At 29.6% G+C, this 19,136-nt stretch overlaps 1 protein-coding gene across 1 annotated transcript; it reads left to right on the top strand.

The window, feature by feature from the left end:
- The first annotated feature begins 1,985 nt into the window (after positions 1–1,985).
- On the top strand, positions 1,986–17,232 carry LOC129911269 (fibroin heavy chain-like). The gene is made up of 5 exons (XM_055988999.1): positions 1,986–2,114; positions 4,936–5,150; positions 15,301–15,420; positions 15,487–16,998; positions 17,061–17,232. The coding sequence occupies exons 1-5, from the start codon at positions 2,103–2,105 to the stop codon at positions 17,107–17,109; spliced, it is 1,908 nt and encodes a 635-aa protein (XP_055844974.1). The 5' UTR covers positions 1,986–2,102; the 3' UTR covers positions 17,110–17,232.
- The last annotated feature ends 1,904 nt before the right edge of the window (positions 17,233–19,136 follow it).

Raw genomic sequence — 19,136 nt, 5'->3', positions numbered from 1 at the left:
CTTTTTCACACGTTTTTGTTAATAACTCTGTTAATAATAATAGTAGAAACTCAAATAATGGCTCTATTTTTAGAAGAAATATGCCTCTTTTTAACGGCATTTGAATCAAATTAGTGGCATTTTTAGATCTTAAGATATTCGAATCTAAGTCCGTTCATTTTTTCTGCCCAATTCGATTTCACTAATCAAAAAGTTTTTTTTTATAGAAGTCAGGGTATACTTTTCTAATGGTTTTTCGTATGTTGAACTCGAATCCGAAGTCAAAAAAATTCCATCACATCAAGTTTTTGAGATATTACCGTTAGAAAATCAAAAATACCCTTTTTAACAGTTTTTGAGGTTATGTCATCTTGCGTGATAATTTTTTATAATTACATTTGTAGCGGTTTCTTAAAGAACTAAGTTTCTTCTTTTAAAATCCGTTTAAATCATTTCGATATCTTTTTCTTCTCCGAGAAATCTTAAAATCAATTCAACATGTTTGGTGAATATTCTCTATGAAAAAAAATCTTATGTTCGTTTGGGTTTCATGGCAAATCGCTAAAAATTTTTGCATTCCTTTAAGTTTTTTAGTTAGTCAAAAATTTTCTTACCCATAAACTAACCAAAAAACTTAAAGGGATGCAAAAATTTTAAGCGATTTGCCATGAAACCCAAACGAACATAAGATTTTTTTCATAGAGAATATTCACCAAACATGTTGAATTGATTTTAAGATTTTTCGGAGAAGAAAAGCGATATCGAAATGATTTAAACGGATTTTAAAAGAAGAAACTTAGTTCTTTTAGAAACCGCTACAAATGTAATTCTAAAAAATCTTCATGCAAAATTTGATTCATCTACCATAACTTTTAAGGGTTTTTCGGTAGTAAGTTAGCAACTGTTATAATAATATGGGTTGACAGATGAAAAACAGGTATAACTTTTTTCAGAGACGTCATATTGCCTTGATTTTAGATTTTTTGGAATCAGCATTAAAAAATACCTTGAAATCATGTATCATATGTGTATATAATACCATAGCCTATTTTTGCTAATTTTGAAAATCTCCATTTCGCGATTTGACCTTGAAATCGCGACAAGCGGACATGAGATTTTTCTAGACTTTTAAGATATGTTATAGAATGGTAAAAAGAAGATATTGAGCAAAAAAAATTTCTACTAACATTCATTCCGAGGTTAAATCCTTATTTCTCCTTATTTTACTGTATTATCAGCACATTGTTGTTTGTCAAGAAATGCTTCTGTTCATTTTAGTTATTATAATTATTATAATTTTTGTTTTGGAAATAATACAATAAATATTTGATTTATAATTGAATAAAATGCGTATTTAAATAAAAGACAAAAAAATTAAACAAATATTTATTTGTTTGACCAATAGAAATGATAACAAAATTGGCACAAATGGTAAATATTTGATTAAACAAAAAAAAAAAAAAAAAAAAAATAAACGCATAAAAATACCCCGGCGCGCCACCGGTGAATTTGAATAAAATATGAAAAGAACATGTAATACAATATGATGAGAGGACCGCAACATTAATACACTTTAGATTTATTCTGAATTTATATTTACATGATTTAAAAACCCGGTTATGACGAAACAATCAAAAACCATGACCACCAGCAAAAGGGACAACAACGAATTTGTATAGTTGTTACTAAAGAAGCAGTTCTATTGGTTCTATGTTATTTTTTTTGCAGGTCTTTAAACTGGAACTTCTTCTTAACCATACTCACATGATGGTATATTCTGCGAAGATGTATTCTAATTTGCATAGAATAGTGCTATACCTACGAATATAATAAACTAACATTAGTGACAATCAGGTTTAGTTCTTTTTTTGTTGTTTTTTACTTTTTATTTTATTTATATCATTGAAATTTAAGTTTATGATAATTAAGGTGGGAGCATTGATCAATTAATATACCGTGAAAATAAATATAAAAGAAAAAATCTAAGGTGTTGAACATACTATTTGTTACTAAGAACTTGGACTGTTCACTTCTAGTTAAAGCTGTTAAGACTTATATATATTTTTTTGGATAGTAATTAATTTAAATTTGAGAATATACGTGACTTAAGTGCCATACACAAAATGCAAAATATTGTAAGTCCCCTTTCTTTCTAAATAAAAATATTTGAAAAAGTGTTTATCAAATCAAATAAAAGGACTGTGGATTTCAAATAAATTTTGAATTTATTTAAAAATGGCATAATGCGGTTAAAATAAAAATATTAAATACTGTGTTCTAAAAAAAAATATGGTGATAGTGATACAAATTGTTAAATCTAAATTTAATTAGCATTGGATATTAATAAGCTTAAGATTAAAGACAAATTAACACAATACTCGACAAATAGCAATTCATCTGTCCATCGTTAGCAACTTGAAGAAGTTTGAGAATTTTATTTCGGAAATCAATCGAAACAACTGAAACAGTTTTTGCAAAAAAAAACTATTTAGATTAATTTTTTTAAACAAAATTTGATAAAATTCTAGAAAGTTTTTTAGTTTTCTCACAATTAAAAAAAAACGTGTTTTTGAAGTGAATTAATAGAAAGTTAGAGACTCACAATTAAGACAAAGTTCCTTGAATTTAAAAATAAAACTAATTAGCTAATAGTTCGGCGACTTTAAACATTAGGTGCATTAAATGGGTTAGATCTAAGCTCAATCCATACTTATTTTTTTGGCAGAGCTTTATGACAATAAATACATATGTATGTACCTATATCTTTTACGACAAAAAAGTTGTGCAGTGATAGAACTTGGTAAATTCTATGACTGTACCATAGTTTCCTAATAATCTTAAAAGATTTATTTTATGCTCAAAATAAGTAGGTACTACCTACAATTTTTTTATCATTTGAACAAATTTCACTCTATGGCAAAAAAGAAATCCTTTATTGAGACCCAGTTCGTTTTGTTGAGCTTTTTGAACATATGGCTTTTTTCAATATATCCGCAAAATTTGGATTTACATTCAAAAATCGTTTGTTTAATCTTTAGCCATTGCAAAACTTCTAGCGTCAATTTTCAATGTTTTTTTTTTGGTTTTACAAACTTTAGAAAACGTATTCATAACCTTAAGACGCTAGAATTTTGGCCCTCAATCCATATTTTGGAGGTATCTACATTGGAGTTTTTACATATACCATTTGTAATAAGTGTGTCAAATCCAACAAAACTTCCTACAATTTTTGCAAAATGACAAATGTTAACAGTCAGCTCAGAATATTTTTTTATTTATATTTATAATTTTAAAACTAAATGTTTTGATCAGTTTTTTGATCCTGTTGTAAATTATCTTGTTATTTAGTTAAAATTATTTTTTGAAAATGATAAAATTAAATAACAAAATATAATTATGTTGTTTTGTTAGCAGAAATGTAAATATTTAAATTAGTTTTTGAAAATACACAAAAACAAATTATAACAAGAACAAATTAAACTCAAAATATACCTTACCTATCGTTTGTTTATTGGAGTTTCAGATAGAAATTATAACAATAATTATGTTAATCCTTATCTCACCAGTTATTCTTGATTAGAAAATTAAGACTTAAACTGTATTGTGTAGGTGCAAATTTTAAATACCTTGAACAGGCTTAAAATATATTTAAAAGCTAAAATCAGCAAAAAAAACAAACAGAACCTGAATTTTCCGATTGATTCCCGTCCAAAGTCGATCTAAATTGTAAACATATTTTGCGTCACAGGTCAAACAAGAATTGCTACGTTCGGCAAAAATATTTCCTTGTGGAATGCCAGCGTATTGTCATGCTTACAGCAAAAGCTAATCTCGGATTTATGATTAATAAATTTATCATACTTTTTAGTGACAATTGAGAAAACAAGTCTTGAATTTTAAATACACATCTGTTTTTCTTGAACAGAAATATTGTTAAAAACAACATTTCAACGCTCAAAGGCAAGTGATTTTGACGACATTTTTAGGCAAAAGTATAAAAACAAATGTTTTTGGTACGTTTTGAATGTATTTTATTGATCATAAAAGTTTATTTTCGAATGTCTTCACAAACTCCTATACATTACTCAAAAACTTTTTCTAGATGAGTAAATGATTTTAAGGGCAGAATTTATAGTCGTCACTCAAGATGAAATTTACTACATAAAGTTCTGTGAAATTTAGTACATACAGAGAAGTCAATACAGTCTCAATGCAAATCAAGTTAAGACTGATTGATTAGTAATCTAAGGTTAAAGAAAGTTAGAAATGTCGTATAACATAACCTGTTACCTTAATGTAACCGTTATTTTGTTAAATGCATATATTTTGTTTGAGTTCGAAGTCAGAAAACCTTTACCATTCGAAAGTATCAAGGCTTTGTTTCTAAGTCATACTTCAGATTTATTAACCTTTGACCAGTATCATCACATGAAGTTGTACCGTAATGACGTTTATATTTTTCGTATACGGAAGTAAAATTTTTGCCATTCAACATTTATTATAATATTTTTCGGTTGATTTATTTGAAAAAGTTTAAAATTTTGCGACTTAATTTGAATACATTAAAGAACTGGTGCCTGTTTGGCTACCATGTCAGAAAATCAATAAAGCAGGAAAACCGATCATTAAAAATTTAATCGGATAAACATTAATTTAAAATTCAAACCAAAAAAAGTTGATTATTTCGCGTTGCCACGCGTTTTGTCTGCTGTCGTCGTACGACTAAGGTGGACTTTTAATTTTGTTTGTTTTTCTTTTTGTTACTTTAAACAAATATTCAAAAATGGTCAGAGGATAAAATTAGTTTTTAAAATGTTTTTAGGTAAATAATTTTAGGCGGACTTGTTAATTAATTGGCGTTGCCAACTCAATTGCTTTATAGTTAAAATTTCAATCCTTTTTTTACATTGCAGTACTTTGCAATTATTTTAATGTTTTTTCTTGTTTCTTTCGCAGATAATATTTATAAGTCTGATAGCTTTGACAAGTGCAGCCTTTAACGAAATCACAAAGAACAATGTTGATTTGTTCAAATATTCACCAACTGACGTTTACACACTAACTGAAGATGTTGATGATGATAAACCACCTACACTCTACAATGGAGAAAACACCAATGCAAAAACCGAACTTTTGGAAAATTATAGCGGTGGAAAAAAATTCAAATACCAGTAAGTTTGCAAATTATTATTTTATCTTATCCCAATCGATATAAAATTCATATGATTTTCAAGATAAAGTGAATGGACTTAAGTAAATTCTTCAAAAAACAAAAAAAAAAGATATTTTTAATTCTTAACAAATTCATGCAATTTATTTGTCACATAAATTAAAAATAAGTTCCAATTGCTTATCATTTAAGAAGATTCACATCATCTTCAAACCCATTTGTTTTTTTTTGCCAGAGTCTAATTAGCATACAACTTTATGGTGAAAGTAGCAAATTTTTGTTTGTATGTCAATTCAATACATTCGAGTATTGACATATCAAATATTCATTTGTTAATGAAGTTAATTTGCATGTTTCTAGAGAGAAAAAGGACAGATAAAACTGTGACAATGTTGTTCTAGAACAAAGAAATTATACACACTTTTTCTATGTATAACGATTTAAGAGTATATATTAGAAAACAAACAAACGAATAAAATTAATTTAAATGCAAAGGTGAAACGCGATATGTACCTATTTTTATTTATTTAATTTATTTTGTGCTCTTGTGGTTTTTTTGTATTCAAAATTTAATAGTGCCGGCGTGTGTTATGTAGAGAGACGTTATCTTGGTTAGTCCGGTTTTATCCTATGAGTAAAATGATGAGCAAATTTTTTTTTTATCTAGAACTCTTAGTTTAAATCAATAAAACAGGATATTTTTCCTATAGTAATATACAATGAGGTAATATTGTGGTTTTTGAAGACTAGTTTGGGATAATATAAATGTCAACATTGGAGAGTTAAGAGCATTTCTGTATTAATTATAATTTCTTTTATCAATTGATTATTTCCTTTTTATGAATTTCTATAAAAAAAGCTGATTCACTTATTGGTAAAGCTTTTTTTTTTAATATAGTTAATACAGATTAATTGAGATTTTTCTAAGTTATCGATATAACTTAGACACTAAATGGCTTATACCTACAAAAATATTATACAAGTAATAAAATTTCTTTAATGATTGAGAAGTTTAATCAAGCCAACAATGAAAATTGTGTATTAGTCGGAAGAAGCAGTCAAATAATGAAATAATATAATTTATATATTCACTCGAGAAAATGATTTTTAAAAAAACTTCACAATTTGTATGCACTTGCCTAATCGAATTTTTTGTCAAAGGTTACTGATCTCAGGTATTTGACTAATATATAAGTAATAATAAACCCTGAAATATTGATTTTAAAATATCTCTTGCTTTTCCTATTATTAAATTTAAAAAAAAAAAAATAATTGATCACTATGGCGTATACGTAACCTTTAAATTTGAAAAAAATTATATTTCCCTATACAGCTTTGAATGCATTTCGGATAACTTTTAAATTTGCAACATTGCAAGTATTATTTCCTGTATGATAGCATATTTGACCTCACAACGAGTTACAATTTAAAATGTAATCCATCAAGCAGATAAAAAAAGAAATAATAAACTTCCGTTGATAGTGAATGGAAATCAAAAACATATGCAAATTTCATTTAGAATAAATTAAAAACGAAAAACATTAAATTGATAGATGTTCGTTAATCATTTTTTTCAAGTTGAGTTATGTTTTTTTGTTTAAGTGTAGCCGCAAATAAGTTTTTTATTCATAAATCTATTTGTAAAAAACTACGAAGTTTGACCGCCTACGAAGTATGTATTCTTTGTTTAGCATCTGTCAAGGGTAGCCGAAATAAATTTAAATATTGTTTTAGTAAAATACGTATAGAAGACGCTCGTCGGTTATCCAAGATTCTTTTAAACCAGACAAATCTCCACAAAGCTGAAAATGACAAATAAAAAAAATTCTCATTTCCCAATTATATTCTTAGAATAATTTCTTTCATTACCTTGCAATTTTTTTTAAATAAAACTTTTACAAGTTTGTTTTTTCCCAAACCCCAATTTTGTCTAGATCATTGAAGAAACTTGTATTTGTTCACATAATTATTTTTTCACTCATCAATTAAACATCTAACTGTTATTATACCGGCATCATTATAATATTCGATTCGGTTAGAATTAAATAAATATTTAGAGTAAAGGTCTACAAAAATTGTATTATTAGGTCAAAAATACAATTCTTAATTTGAAATTTAAATTTTCGGTGCCCTTTTTTGTTAGTTCCTTATTTGGATAGATTTGTGCCCTCACTTTTTGATAAACACACATTTTCATTGAAGTGTTTATGATTATTTAATATTAATAGGTTGGTTATCTATTAAATCGAATGTTTTACATTGTCAATCTGTTTAAAAAGTGTTTAACCTTTACCACTATTAAACATCTTGAGAACCTAAAAATGTAAATTAATGCCGGATTCTTAAGGTTAATAAAGATACAATATCATTCAAAGAATTTAAATTTAATATGAAGAACCATTCAATGAACTTGCATATACAAAGAAGTTTATACAAAATTTGTTATCAACTTACCTACATCAACATTTTCAATTCTAATAATATGGAACCTGTTAAGTTGTCTTTGATTAAATTACTAACTAGTTAATATTAAAATAATGCTTTGACGTTATCATTTTATGGCAAGCCCATCCCATCAATATGCAAAACAATGTTTATTTCGGATGCTTTTTATTGCAATATATTAAAATATTTTTGTATGAATGTTTTAATTTTTGTTACGTTTCCGTAACAATTTCTTTTAATTATATAAAAAAAAAAAACAATTTTGGATTTTTGTTTATTTTTGTAAATTGCAATAATAGTACCTACGATAATTAAGGCAGTAGAAAATTGTAGCAAATTTTTAAAGACAAAAACTATAATTTTTTGCTTCTTCTTCTTTTCTTCTCTCCATTTCCTCTCTAATTTCGAAATATTTCAATTAATATTCACCTTAAAATTTTGAAAATTTTAAGTCAAAAATTTGACGATTTGTAGTTTCTACTTGAAGTTTGAAGAGAGAATGGCAAAGTTACCAAAACTTTGTTTTTTTTTTTTTTTTTTTAGTTTAACATTGCGAAGCAAATGCAAAACTGTAAGTTAACAAAACTGTAAGTTAATTATTCTTCCCCACTACCCACAATGCCAATTCTTGCCATGGGCACTTATTTAAAAGTTTATTAAGTTCTAAAGCTTGGCTTTAAATTTGTATAAATAAAATGTTGATTGTTTACTTGGACATTTTTCAAATAGCTTTAAAAATCGGTTATTTAAAGAAAAATTTTCAAGAGAATAATCAACATTTTATTTATACAAAGGACCCCGCACATTTTGTATGGGAAGTCGCCCTCGGTGAAATTGTCTGAAATTTTAGTATGTTGTTTTCTTGAAGCCCTTGATCAAAAGTCGATATGGGCAGAAAGTCGAAAAATGGACAGTTTTTAAAATAACGGTTTTTTCCGAAGGCTATCTCAAACCTTTTAAAAGGGATAGTAACCTTACTAACAATTTTGCTTCTATATTGCTTTACAGAAGCAACAATTGCATCTGTAAAGCTTTATAGAACCAAAATTGTTTGTCGGGAACTCCTTATATTGTGTTTTGCGCTTTTTTGTAGTGGAATCCATATGTTTTTAGGGTCGCTGAAATCGAATCCGAAGTCCATTTTTCCCAATCACATCAGGTTTTCAAGATAACCTCAAAAAATGTCACAGCCCCAAAAAATTTTCTTGTTTGAAATGGGAGTGCGACAGTGCTTAATATATGTTTTCATTTCGCTAAAACCAGATTTGAAGTCTATTTTGCCCTATCACGTCAGGTTTTCGAGATAACATAAAAAAAAAGAACATCTTTTTTGAGGTTATCTCGAAAACCTGACGTTATAGGGCAAAAAAAAACTTCGAATCTGGTTTCAGCGACCCGAAAAACATATATAATAAATAAGTCGCACTCCCAGACCAAAAAAAAATTTTTTGAGGCTGTAATATTTTTTGAGGTTATCTTGAAAATTGATGTGGTGGGGCAAAATGGACTTCGGATTCGGTTTCAGCGACCCGAAAAACATATGGATTCCACTAAAGAAAAGCACAAAACACAATATAGAGAGTTACAATCCCTCTTAAAAGGTTTGAGATAGTTATAGGAATAAACCCGTTATTTTAAAAACTGTCCATTTTTCGACTTTCTGCCCATATCGACTTTTGATCAAGGGCTTCAAGAGAACAACATACTAAAATTTCAGACAATTTCACCGAGGGCCACTTCCCATACAAAATGTGCATGGTCCTTTAAAGGCAAGCTTTAGAACTGCGTAAACTTTTACATTTCAGTACTTTTTGTGCCAAAATAGGAGAACTTGGCTCTTTTTTAACAGTAATGTTTTTGTTGTGATTTCACTACTTTTTGCAAGGTATTGCTGAAGAATTTAAAATCTCTATATTTTGACGAAAATTCAGCGAAAACGGGGGTTGCCACCCCCCTAGCTAAATTCTCAAATTAAAAAGTTTTTCCTCTGTATAAACTTCCAGCTCTACCATTCTACCAAATTTCAAGATTCTACGAAAATCAGAAGTGCTCTATAATATTTGATGAAAATTCAGCGAAAGTGGGTGGTTGCCATTCCCCCTGGCTAAAATTCTAAAATTTTAAATTGTTTCCTTTGTATAAATTACCATTTCGTAGTAAACATACAAGTTTGTACAATAGCGGGAGGTTCTTCATAATTTTGATGATCTGTCAGTGAGTCAGTGAATCAGTGAGTCAATTACGGTTTTCGCGATTTTTGAAGCCCTTTATCTAGAAACAACTCATAATAAGAAGCTGAAATTTTGTGAGAAGTTTGGTTTTGGCCAGCTTAACTAATGAAGCTTGTTTGAAATTTGTGGCATCTTTGGTGTGGTAGTTAGAGGGGGGTCGAAAATGGCCTGAGTTGTTTCCTGTAAATATAAGGGAGTAGTGCCAAAATTGCTAGAAAACTTGGCTGGGCACTACCGTGTCCCTTGATTTAAGGCTTTTAAATAAGCCCCTACCGATCCATGATATATAAAAACTGACTTTGTCAGTTGACAAGGTCAAATGACGCTTTGGCTGGAGTATATGAATAGAAACATAATTTTGATAACGAATTAACAATCAAGTTAAGTTTAGTATTTTTTACCTACTAAATCTCGTAGCTTTGAAAAAAAAAAAAAAAATAGGTATTCATTTTGTTTTTTTTTTTTAACTTCTTTCTCCTAAATCTTGATTTAAAATCAATTATTTCAAAAAGAATTGATTGAAATAACTTGATTTAAATATCTTTTTAAATTAATTGTAAAATGTTGACATTTAGAAATCGGTAAATCATTAAATTGTAAGTGTTGCCGTTGTATTCCTTTTTTTTTGTTTGTTAAAAGTAATTTTGTCAAACTATCTCCTCTTTCGTGCTTCTTCAATCGTCGTCGCAAGGGTCTAATGCAAAAAAGCATTTAGCTTCAGTTTTAAATTCAACTTGTTAACACCTAATAATACCATAGAGATAAAATATTGCTCAAATTTTATTTGGTAAGAGTTATAAAATTCAAATCCACTACCAACCACAATTTAAGATAACAGACGTCAGTAAAAGCCACAAACAGAAATATCAGACGTCACGCAAACCACAGGCTTAGATAACAGACGTCATTTTACTATAACTAATTCTGAACTTCCTGAACTTTGATTCTAATATTGTAGTTTGTCCAAAGTCCATAGGCTTAAGATGACGCGACGTTTAGAGTTCTTCAACGGTTCTCTTAGACCAATTTTTTTTTTTATGCGGGATTAGAGTAAACCCTGCATAAATTCAACCAATTTGATTTTCTAATCTCCGTGCTTGAAAGTCACTTCGCATCCATTAATTACTTAAAATTTGTTTCTTGAGTTAATTAGACCTTAATTAATTTGTGAGAAAATTTACGTTAAAAAAAATCGAGCAGATTTCCATTTTCTGGTTTCTCGAACAATTTTTATTTTCATAAGACAAGAGCTGTTCTTTTATTTCACCAGTGCTATATATTGATTTTAGAAGCAACTACATACTTTTAATAAACACTGTTCATAGATGAGTTTACTTAAGCCAAAATAAAACTAAGTAAAGCATCTTACCTAAAACAGCTACAATAAAACAACACTGCCTTATTTACTATTCATTAAACATCATAAAAAGCTAAACCATTCTCTAGCGGACTATTATGCAAGTTCTATATTTAGATACTGATACACTACTAGTTTAATTAAGCTTAAACATTTTTTTTTATGTGTAGGATATCATAAATTAAATTAGTTAATGTTTATATTTTCTAACTTGAAACGTATTAGATTAATCAATAAATAACAAATTTGTGTGACTAGTTTCAAATTGATTTCTTAAATCCAATCAAACCAGACAATATTCTCAGTCCAAACAACTATAAACAAAAAGAAAGAAAACATGTTTTATAAAAATTTTAAGTGCTAAAATTAAAATTATGTTTAGTAAGTTTATCCTGTACTATAATGTATACAAATTAAGAAATAAACAAAACAAAATAAACGTGCTAATCAAGTTTTCATCAAAAAAGCGCGTAAAGGAGTGGCATTAGCTTAGATACTTAAATATCAGATTAATTCTGACAAAAGATCTTAGTTTTTAATAATTATTAGGAATTGTTTAATTTCTTAAAAAACTATGCCAATCGTTCCAATTGAAATTCATTGAGAACTTTGCTCTGAATTTATTTTTATCTTTTTAACTGTGTTACTCGGAAATAAAAACAGTGTGATTTACAACCCGTATGGTTATAAATATTTATATTTTAAATTTTGCGGTAATTGGTTTGACACAATGATTATAAATCTTTGAAAGAAGTCGACGTACTGCTGACATAAATAATTAATTTTTTTTAATCATCAATTAAAAATCGAGTTTTGTGGTTTTGTTTTAATCGAAAATTGTTGTAGGAGTGTTGTTCTATAAAATTAAATGGTTTATGCAAAGCACTTAATTGGTTTTTCTGATGAATGTATGCAAAAATATTTAAAAGTTATTCATATTCATGATCTAAACCTATATTTTTTAAGCCTTTTGAAACACTTTGATTTTTATTTTACTCTTAATGGTTTTTATGAAAGTAATTTAATTTATGAGAATTTTAAGTATAACATTTTCCTTTCATTTGAAACTCGTGTATGTTAATTATGTTTCACGTTTTTAAGTGTTTGACCATGACGTCTTCAGAAAAAAAAAACAAACAAAAATTTTGATAAACTTGTAACTAATGATAAAGACCTATTAAAATGCGGTAAATGTAATTTTTATTTTAAAGGATCATTTTTTTACTGAAATTCAACTCACATTTTCGTTTTGTGAGTTGAACTTAGAAATAGTAGTTTTATCTAAATGATAAAGAAAATTCATAATATCTTTTTTAAACTCCTTTTCAATAAAATGGTAAATATTTGAAGCAGTAAAGTTCTCTAGCTTAGTCCCTTTAATCCACTGATTCTTCGGATAAATAAACAGAAAAAGGTTTGTATGATTGCAAAAAAAGTCCTTTCAATTCACTAGTCAAAGATTTTGTTCTCGCACTCAAAAAAATCGGCTGTAGAAATCACAACGAAGGTGACCCGACAGCAAATGTTGTCAATTTGATCAAGAATTAATTGTTGATTGCATCACCAAATTGTTAAAATTTCAACATTTCACCAAATACAATTCACAATCACAAATTTGTATTTGTACTTTTTTTTTTAAACAAATTTGTAACTTTTTGTAACTATTTAAAAGTTGCTGGAACAGAATTTGTCAATTATTTTACATTTTTCGTGAAAAAGTAGGTGCTTGTAAATTGTAATTTGTAAGATGATGAAATAGGCCCATGGTTGTAAGTTCGATCGCTAAATTGTAAAATTAACGATTTGGTGATGAAATCAACATTTAATTCTTGATCAAATTGACAACATGGCAGGCCAAGTTTCTATCCAAGATAAGAATTTCCATACACCATACTTTTGGGATATCCCGATCCAAAAAGCATCCATGCATGATACACGGCGGGTTTCTCTTGCGTTATGCTTCGAATCGTCTTGACAGCTTGATCTGGTATCCACCAGAGCTTGGTTTTTTAAAGCGAAGTTTGGCTCTTCCTGTCCGTTTTGAACCTGGAAGTTTGAATTCGTGGCTGTAGGATTTTCGTCCATTCGCTTAATAAGGCCAAAGAAACCTTCGTGTTTTAGAGTAGAACCACACCTTTGTACTACGAATCATAATTATTGTATTTTGCACATCCATACGCCCTCTTCGCATACAGGCAGAGTATTTACCGGAGAATTTTTCATTCATTTTGTACAGTGTATGAGATGGAAAATGACATTTTTTAATTGTACTGAAAATTTAATTTGTATTGTACTGAAATGGATACAATTGTATTGAAATATATTTTTCACATGAGAAATTAATATAAAATTTAATGAAAATGTTTTATTTGCAATGTTTATGCTAAATTTTGCATATACATTTCACTATTTTCTGCTTACAAGAGTAATTTTTATTTAATTTAGGTATGAATAAATATGAGAAAAACTACATATTCACAAAAGACTACAAGTATTAAAAAATTTAAAAAAAAAAATAAATGCAAAATCGTGGGGAGCAAAAGTGCAATTTTAGTTTTCAAGCAATGGCTCAGTTTTGAACTTAAAATTAGTTTAACAAACTTTAATAGTCGATAATTGCCACAACATACAATTTAATCTACAGTAACATTCCTTTTCCATATAAAAGTCTGCCGGTCTTCGGACTTAATGCTGTACCTTGAAAATTGTTTTCATTTTTTTTCAGAGTTTATAACAGAGTGAATTCAGTGTTTTGAATTCCGATTTTATATGTCTCCAATTCGAACAGCATTTACAATATTTGCTGATGAATATCGAACAAAATAGAACAATTGATATCTTAATGCAAATACTAGAGTACATATGGTTATAGACTTGATTACTGATCTTAAATTCATTTTTCGAAAAAGACATCCATTTGATCTAACTCAAATATAATAAATTTATTTATATAATAACGAACCATTATAATTTAAGTAGTTTAATTGGGCTTTTTTTGTCAAATTGATTTGTTTATGTAAATAAAAAATTAAAACATAAATTTTTGTCCCGACGTTTCGCTGGAGTTTCTCAGCATCTTCAGGGGCGCTTTATTATTACGTCTACATACATATATAAAATAACAATTCTTTATTCGTTTGAATTTTAAAATTAGAATATTTTTAACTTACATTATTTTTTTATTTTTGTTGCATTTTTATATATTTTTTTTTTATATATTTTTTTTTTTTTTTTTTTTTTTTTATTTAATTTTTAATCAAAATTTAGTTTTATACTTTTAAATAAATTAACATAAGATTTAATAAATTAAAAACATCACAATTTAACAATAAAAAATTTTTTAACATCTTAACGCACAACATAAATATCACAGAATGGCGGTGTTATATATCGAGTTGGTACTGTCGATGTCTTCTTTCAAATTCATCGAATATGCTCTCTTTTGTTGTATTCTCAGACTTTCTAGTGTAAATCTCGTACTGCTCTTTCTTTCTTTGTCCAAGATCTTTACGTTTTCGATGTCTGCAGCATGTCCCGTTTCCAATCTTGGACAAAGAAAGAAAGAGCAGTACGAGATTTACACTAGAAAGTCTGAGAATACAACAAAAGAGAGCATATTCGATGAATTTGAAAGAAGACATCGACAGTACCAACTCGATATATAACACCGCCATTCTGTGATATTTATGTTGTGCGTTAAGATGTTAAAAAATTTTTTATTGTTAAATTGTGATGTTTTTAATTTATTAAATCTTATGTTAATTTATTTAAAAGTATAAAACTAAATTTTGATTAAAAATTAAATAAAAAAAAAAAAATATATAAAAATGCAATAAAAATAAAAAAATAATGTAAGTTAAAAATATTCTAATTTTAAAATTCAAACGAATAAAGAATTGTTATTTTATATATGTATGTAGACGTAATAATAAAGCGCCCCTGAAGATGCTGAGAAACTCCAGCGAAACGTCGGGACAAAAATTTATGTTTTAATTTTTTATTTACATAAACAAATCAATTTGACCAAAAAAGCCCAATTAAACTACTTAAATTATAAAATTACAAAGAATTGGTCACAAACTTAATATTACGAACCATTATATTTTTTTTTATTTTAGACTTAAAACTCAAAACGGAATTGATATACAACAAGTTGGAAAATTGAAAGACGACAATACCTTTGTGGTAAGCGGTCAGTATTCATTCACCGGAGTTGATGGTAAACGTTACAAGACAAGGTAATACAGTTTATTTATTTAATTCAATTGAATTTTTAAATTAATATTCTTCTTTTTTTTTTATAGATATACTGCTGATGAACTTGGTTACCATCCAATGACTGAGCTTGATATTGATATGCCCGAAGCGTTTGCAACACAAATCCCAATTAAAGAGACAAAGTTTCAATTTTTAAACCAAAAATTGAACACTGATGACTTCTTTATTAAACCAAGACCAATTGTTATTCCCGAAAAGAAACCAGCACCAGCTCTTGTTGGAGGATTTGAATCGAGATTTGGAGATGCTGGATCTCAATCACAAGGATCAAGCTCAAGACCTGGATTCGGTTCAGGATCAGCTTCAGGAGCAGGATCCAGTAATGGTGCAGGTTCAGGATCAGGTTTTGGTTTAGGGTCAGGATCTGGTGTAGGTTCTAGCTCAGTATCTGGTTCAGGATTTGGTTCAGGATCAAGCTTTGGTTCAGGTGCTGGTTCAAGTTCAAGTTCAGGCTCATCATTCGGTCCAGGATCCAGCACAGGATCAGTTTCAGGAACTGGATCTGGATTAGGCTTTGGATCAGGCTCAAAGTACGGCCCAGGATCCAGCTCTGGATCAAGTTCTGGTCAAGGTTTTGGTACAGGATCAACCTCTGCTTCAGCTACTTCTTCTTCAGGCTTAGGCTCTGGTTCTGGTTCTAGCTTTGGCCCAGGTTTCGGATCAGGATCAAGTTCAGGATCAGGTCTAGGTGCTGGTTCAGGATCAAGCCTTGGCTCAGGTTCTGGTATAAAGTCGGGTTCTGGCTCAAGCTCAGCATATGGCTCTTTACCTAGCCAAGGGTCAGGTTCGGGATCTGGTGCAGGATTTGGTTCAGGATCAAGCATTGGCTCAGGTTCTGGTTCAAGCTCAGGCTTAGGCTCAGGCTCAGGATACGGATCAGGATCAGCATATGGCTCAGGGTCTAACTCAGGATCAGGATCTGGTCAAGGTTTCGGTTCAGGCTCTGGTTCAGGCTCAGGATACGGCTCAGGATCCAGTTCAGGATCAGGATCTGGTCAAGGCTTTGGTTCAGGTTCAGGTTCTGGTGTGGGATCAGGATACGGTTCAGGTTCTGGTGTGGGCTCAGGATACGGCTCAGGTTCTAGCTCAGCATCAGGATCTGGTCCAGGCTTTGGTTCCGGCTCTGGTTCTGCTTCAGGCTCAGGATACGGCTCAGGATCAAGCTCAGCCTCAGGATCTGGTCCAGGCTTTGGTTCAGGCTCTGGTTCTGGTTCGGACTCAAAATACGGCCCAGGTGCTGGTTCAGGATCAGGTTCAGGTCAAGGTTTTGGTTCATCGTCAAGTTCAGGATTATCAGGCTCTGGCTTAGGCTCGGGATCATCTTCAAGTTCAGGATCAGGACTTGGATCAAGTTCTGGTTCAGCATCAGGATCAGCTTTTGGTTCACGACCCAGCTATGGTTCCGGACAAGGAACTGGATCACAAAATACACTATCGAGTGAACTCCAAGCTCCTTACACCTCACAAGGTAATGGAGATGGTTTTGCAACTGATCTGAAAAGTCACGCAGAAAGTGGTTACGACTATGCACCTCCATCGTAAGTAAAAAATGTCATTTATGCTATTCAAATATATTAATCTCTTTTTCTGTCATTTTCAGAAATCAGTATCTGCCTCCTCAATCTTTTGATGAGCCCGCAAGAATATGAAATGTACCTTTGTTAGTTTAATTATTTTTAATTTAATTCTAGTTAATTAGTTTACAATTTTAGTCAATAATTCTAGTTAAACTTGTCATCATTAAGAAAAGAATAAGTGATAGTAATAATATTGTATACCTACATCGCCTAATTTTAAATACATATATTTTTATATTATTTGAAGAAATGAGTTTTTGTTTTCTACAATTATTGAAAGTATACCATTTTTAATGACATTAATAACACTGGTTTATAGCCAAAATGGACACTCAATCCCACTATTTTTTTCTTACGTACTTTGACCTCAAGAACTCGGAAATCACTTTAAAAAAAATTACGATGGATACGTTTTCGAGATACAATTTTTCAAAGATTCTTGTCGTTTTTTTGTCCAGCATACTTAGTATTCGGGCTATATCTTGAGTAATAAACAACTAATCTAAATAGAAAAACCGGTTCCTGAAAGCTGATCAAATAAGCAACAAACACTGGAATAACTTTTTTGGGTCACTCCAAAAGTTTTAGGGCATTGTATCAAAACACTTAAAAAAATCGACTTTTTATCGGAAATTTTTGCAAAAAAAGAGTTGCTTACTGACATAAAAAATCTAAATCTTGTGAATCCTCATTGTTTTATATAGGAAAAAAAAAACGACAAAAAACTTTGAAAAATCATATCTCGAAAGCCTATCCATAAATATTTTTTTAGATAAGATTTTCTAGTTCTCTGGGCTCAAATCTATACGAAAAGTATAACGTCACTTGGTGTCCAAAAAATCAAAAAGTCCCCCTTTTTAAGCATTCAGAGGGCTTGGGGCACCCTAAAATTAAATTATTTAAACATTTTAAGTATACAGTTTTGTTCGTTTAAAAGGAGCGCAACTTTTTATTACTATGCCAATTGAATCGTTTATTTTCAAAACATTATAAGTTGAACCCACAAAAACGATGATTTTAATTATTCTTATGAATTCAAATTTGTTGTGTAAAGATAGTATTTGCATTTTTAAGGTAAAAATCAAACTTGTTAAATGCAAAAAATATTATGTTAGAAACTTTTTTGGATGAAATGGACTTATAATGCTTTAAAAATAAACGATTCAATTCCAAAATAAAAAACAAAATCGCTCCACCCGACCCTACCGTGCATTCGAAAATATCTTGCAAATAACTCAGCAAACAGACCTCAAGGAAACTTTTGATTTCTATTCACGAATAGAGCTGAAAGAGACCTTTCTTTAAAAGTCTCACTAGGTGGATTAGGAAGACATTTTATAAAATGCAATTTTTTTCGGGAGAGGTAGGTACCCCTTGGATTTTTTTTGCGAAAATCTAATCAATCGAAAAAGGTTAAAATTTGGTATACCTAAGTAAGTTAGCAATTTCTCAAATCCCATAAAATTACCTTTTACTCCAGTCAAAGCGTCATTTGACCTTGCGCAGAGAGGCACTGTCAGTTTTTATTTCATGGATCGATAGGGGTATATTTAAAAGGCTTAAACCCAATTTCTCACCACCTGATCATTCTTTTTAGCGGAGTTATTCACAAAAATGCATTTTTTGGGATATTTTACTTCTAAGCTTATATCTTTGCTCCAGATTGTCGTAGACCAAAAAATAAACATACATTCTCTTCCTTATAATATTTTCTATCGTTGTATGTAATTTCATTGTATTTGAGTGAGTAAATACAAAATGGCAGCCATTTAAAGTCAAATTCTTGTTGTTAAAAAACACGTTTTTGTCATTATTTCGAAAAAGCTTATATCATGATTGACATTTTTCTAACCTATTTTGTAGCCCTATTCATGTCCTGCGTTTTACAGAAAAAATCAGCTCTTTATCATCAATGATGGCCGAGCAATTGATAAATGAACGCATGCAAAACCGGTGCGAAAACACCCAAAAATATCGTTTTTTGGGAATAACTCGGCTTCAGAGTGTCCTGCGAAAAAAAATAAAGCTATTAATTGTTCGTTACAACATTTTCTATCGATTTGGTGCACATTATTTTTGTTGAAACAAATAAAAAATAA

The sequence above is a fragment of the Episyrphus balteatus genome, chromosome 2 (assembly GCF_945859705.1).
Source record: "Episyrphus balteatus chromosome 2, idEpiBalt1.1, whole genome shotgun sequence".
In the NCBI taxonomy this organism is placed as follows: Eukaryota; Metazoa; Arthropoda; class Insecta; order Diptera; family Syrphidae; genus Episyrphus; species Episyrphus balteatus.
This window is presented reverse-complemented; position numbering and strand designations above follow the sequence as displayed.

Coding starts and splice junctions, on each gene's coding strand:
- LOC129911269 (XM_055988999.1), top strand. Junction 15,421..15,486: donor GGTAAACGTTACAAGACAAG/GTAATACAGTTT, acceptor TTTTTTTTATAG/ATATACTGCTGATGAACTTG. Junction 16,999..17,060: donor TACGACTATGCACCTCCATC/GTAAGTAAAAAA, acceptor TGTCATTTTCAG/AAATCAGTATCTGCCTCCTC.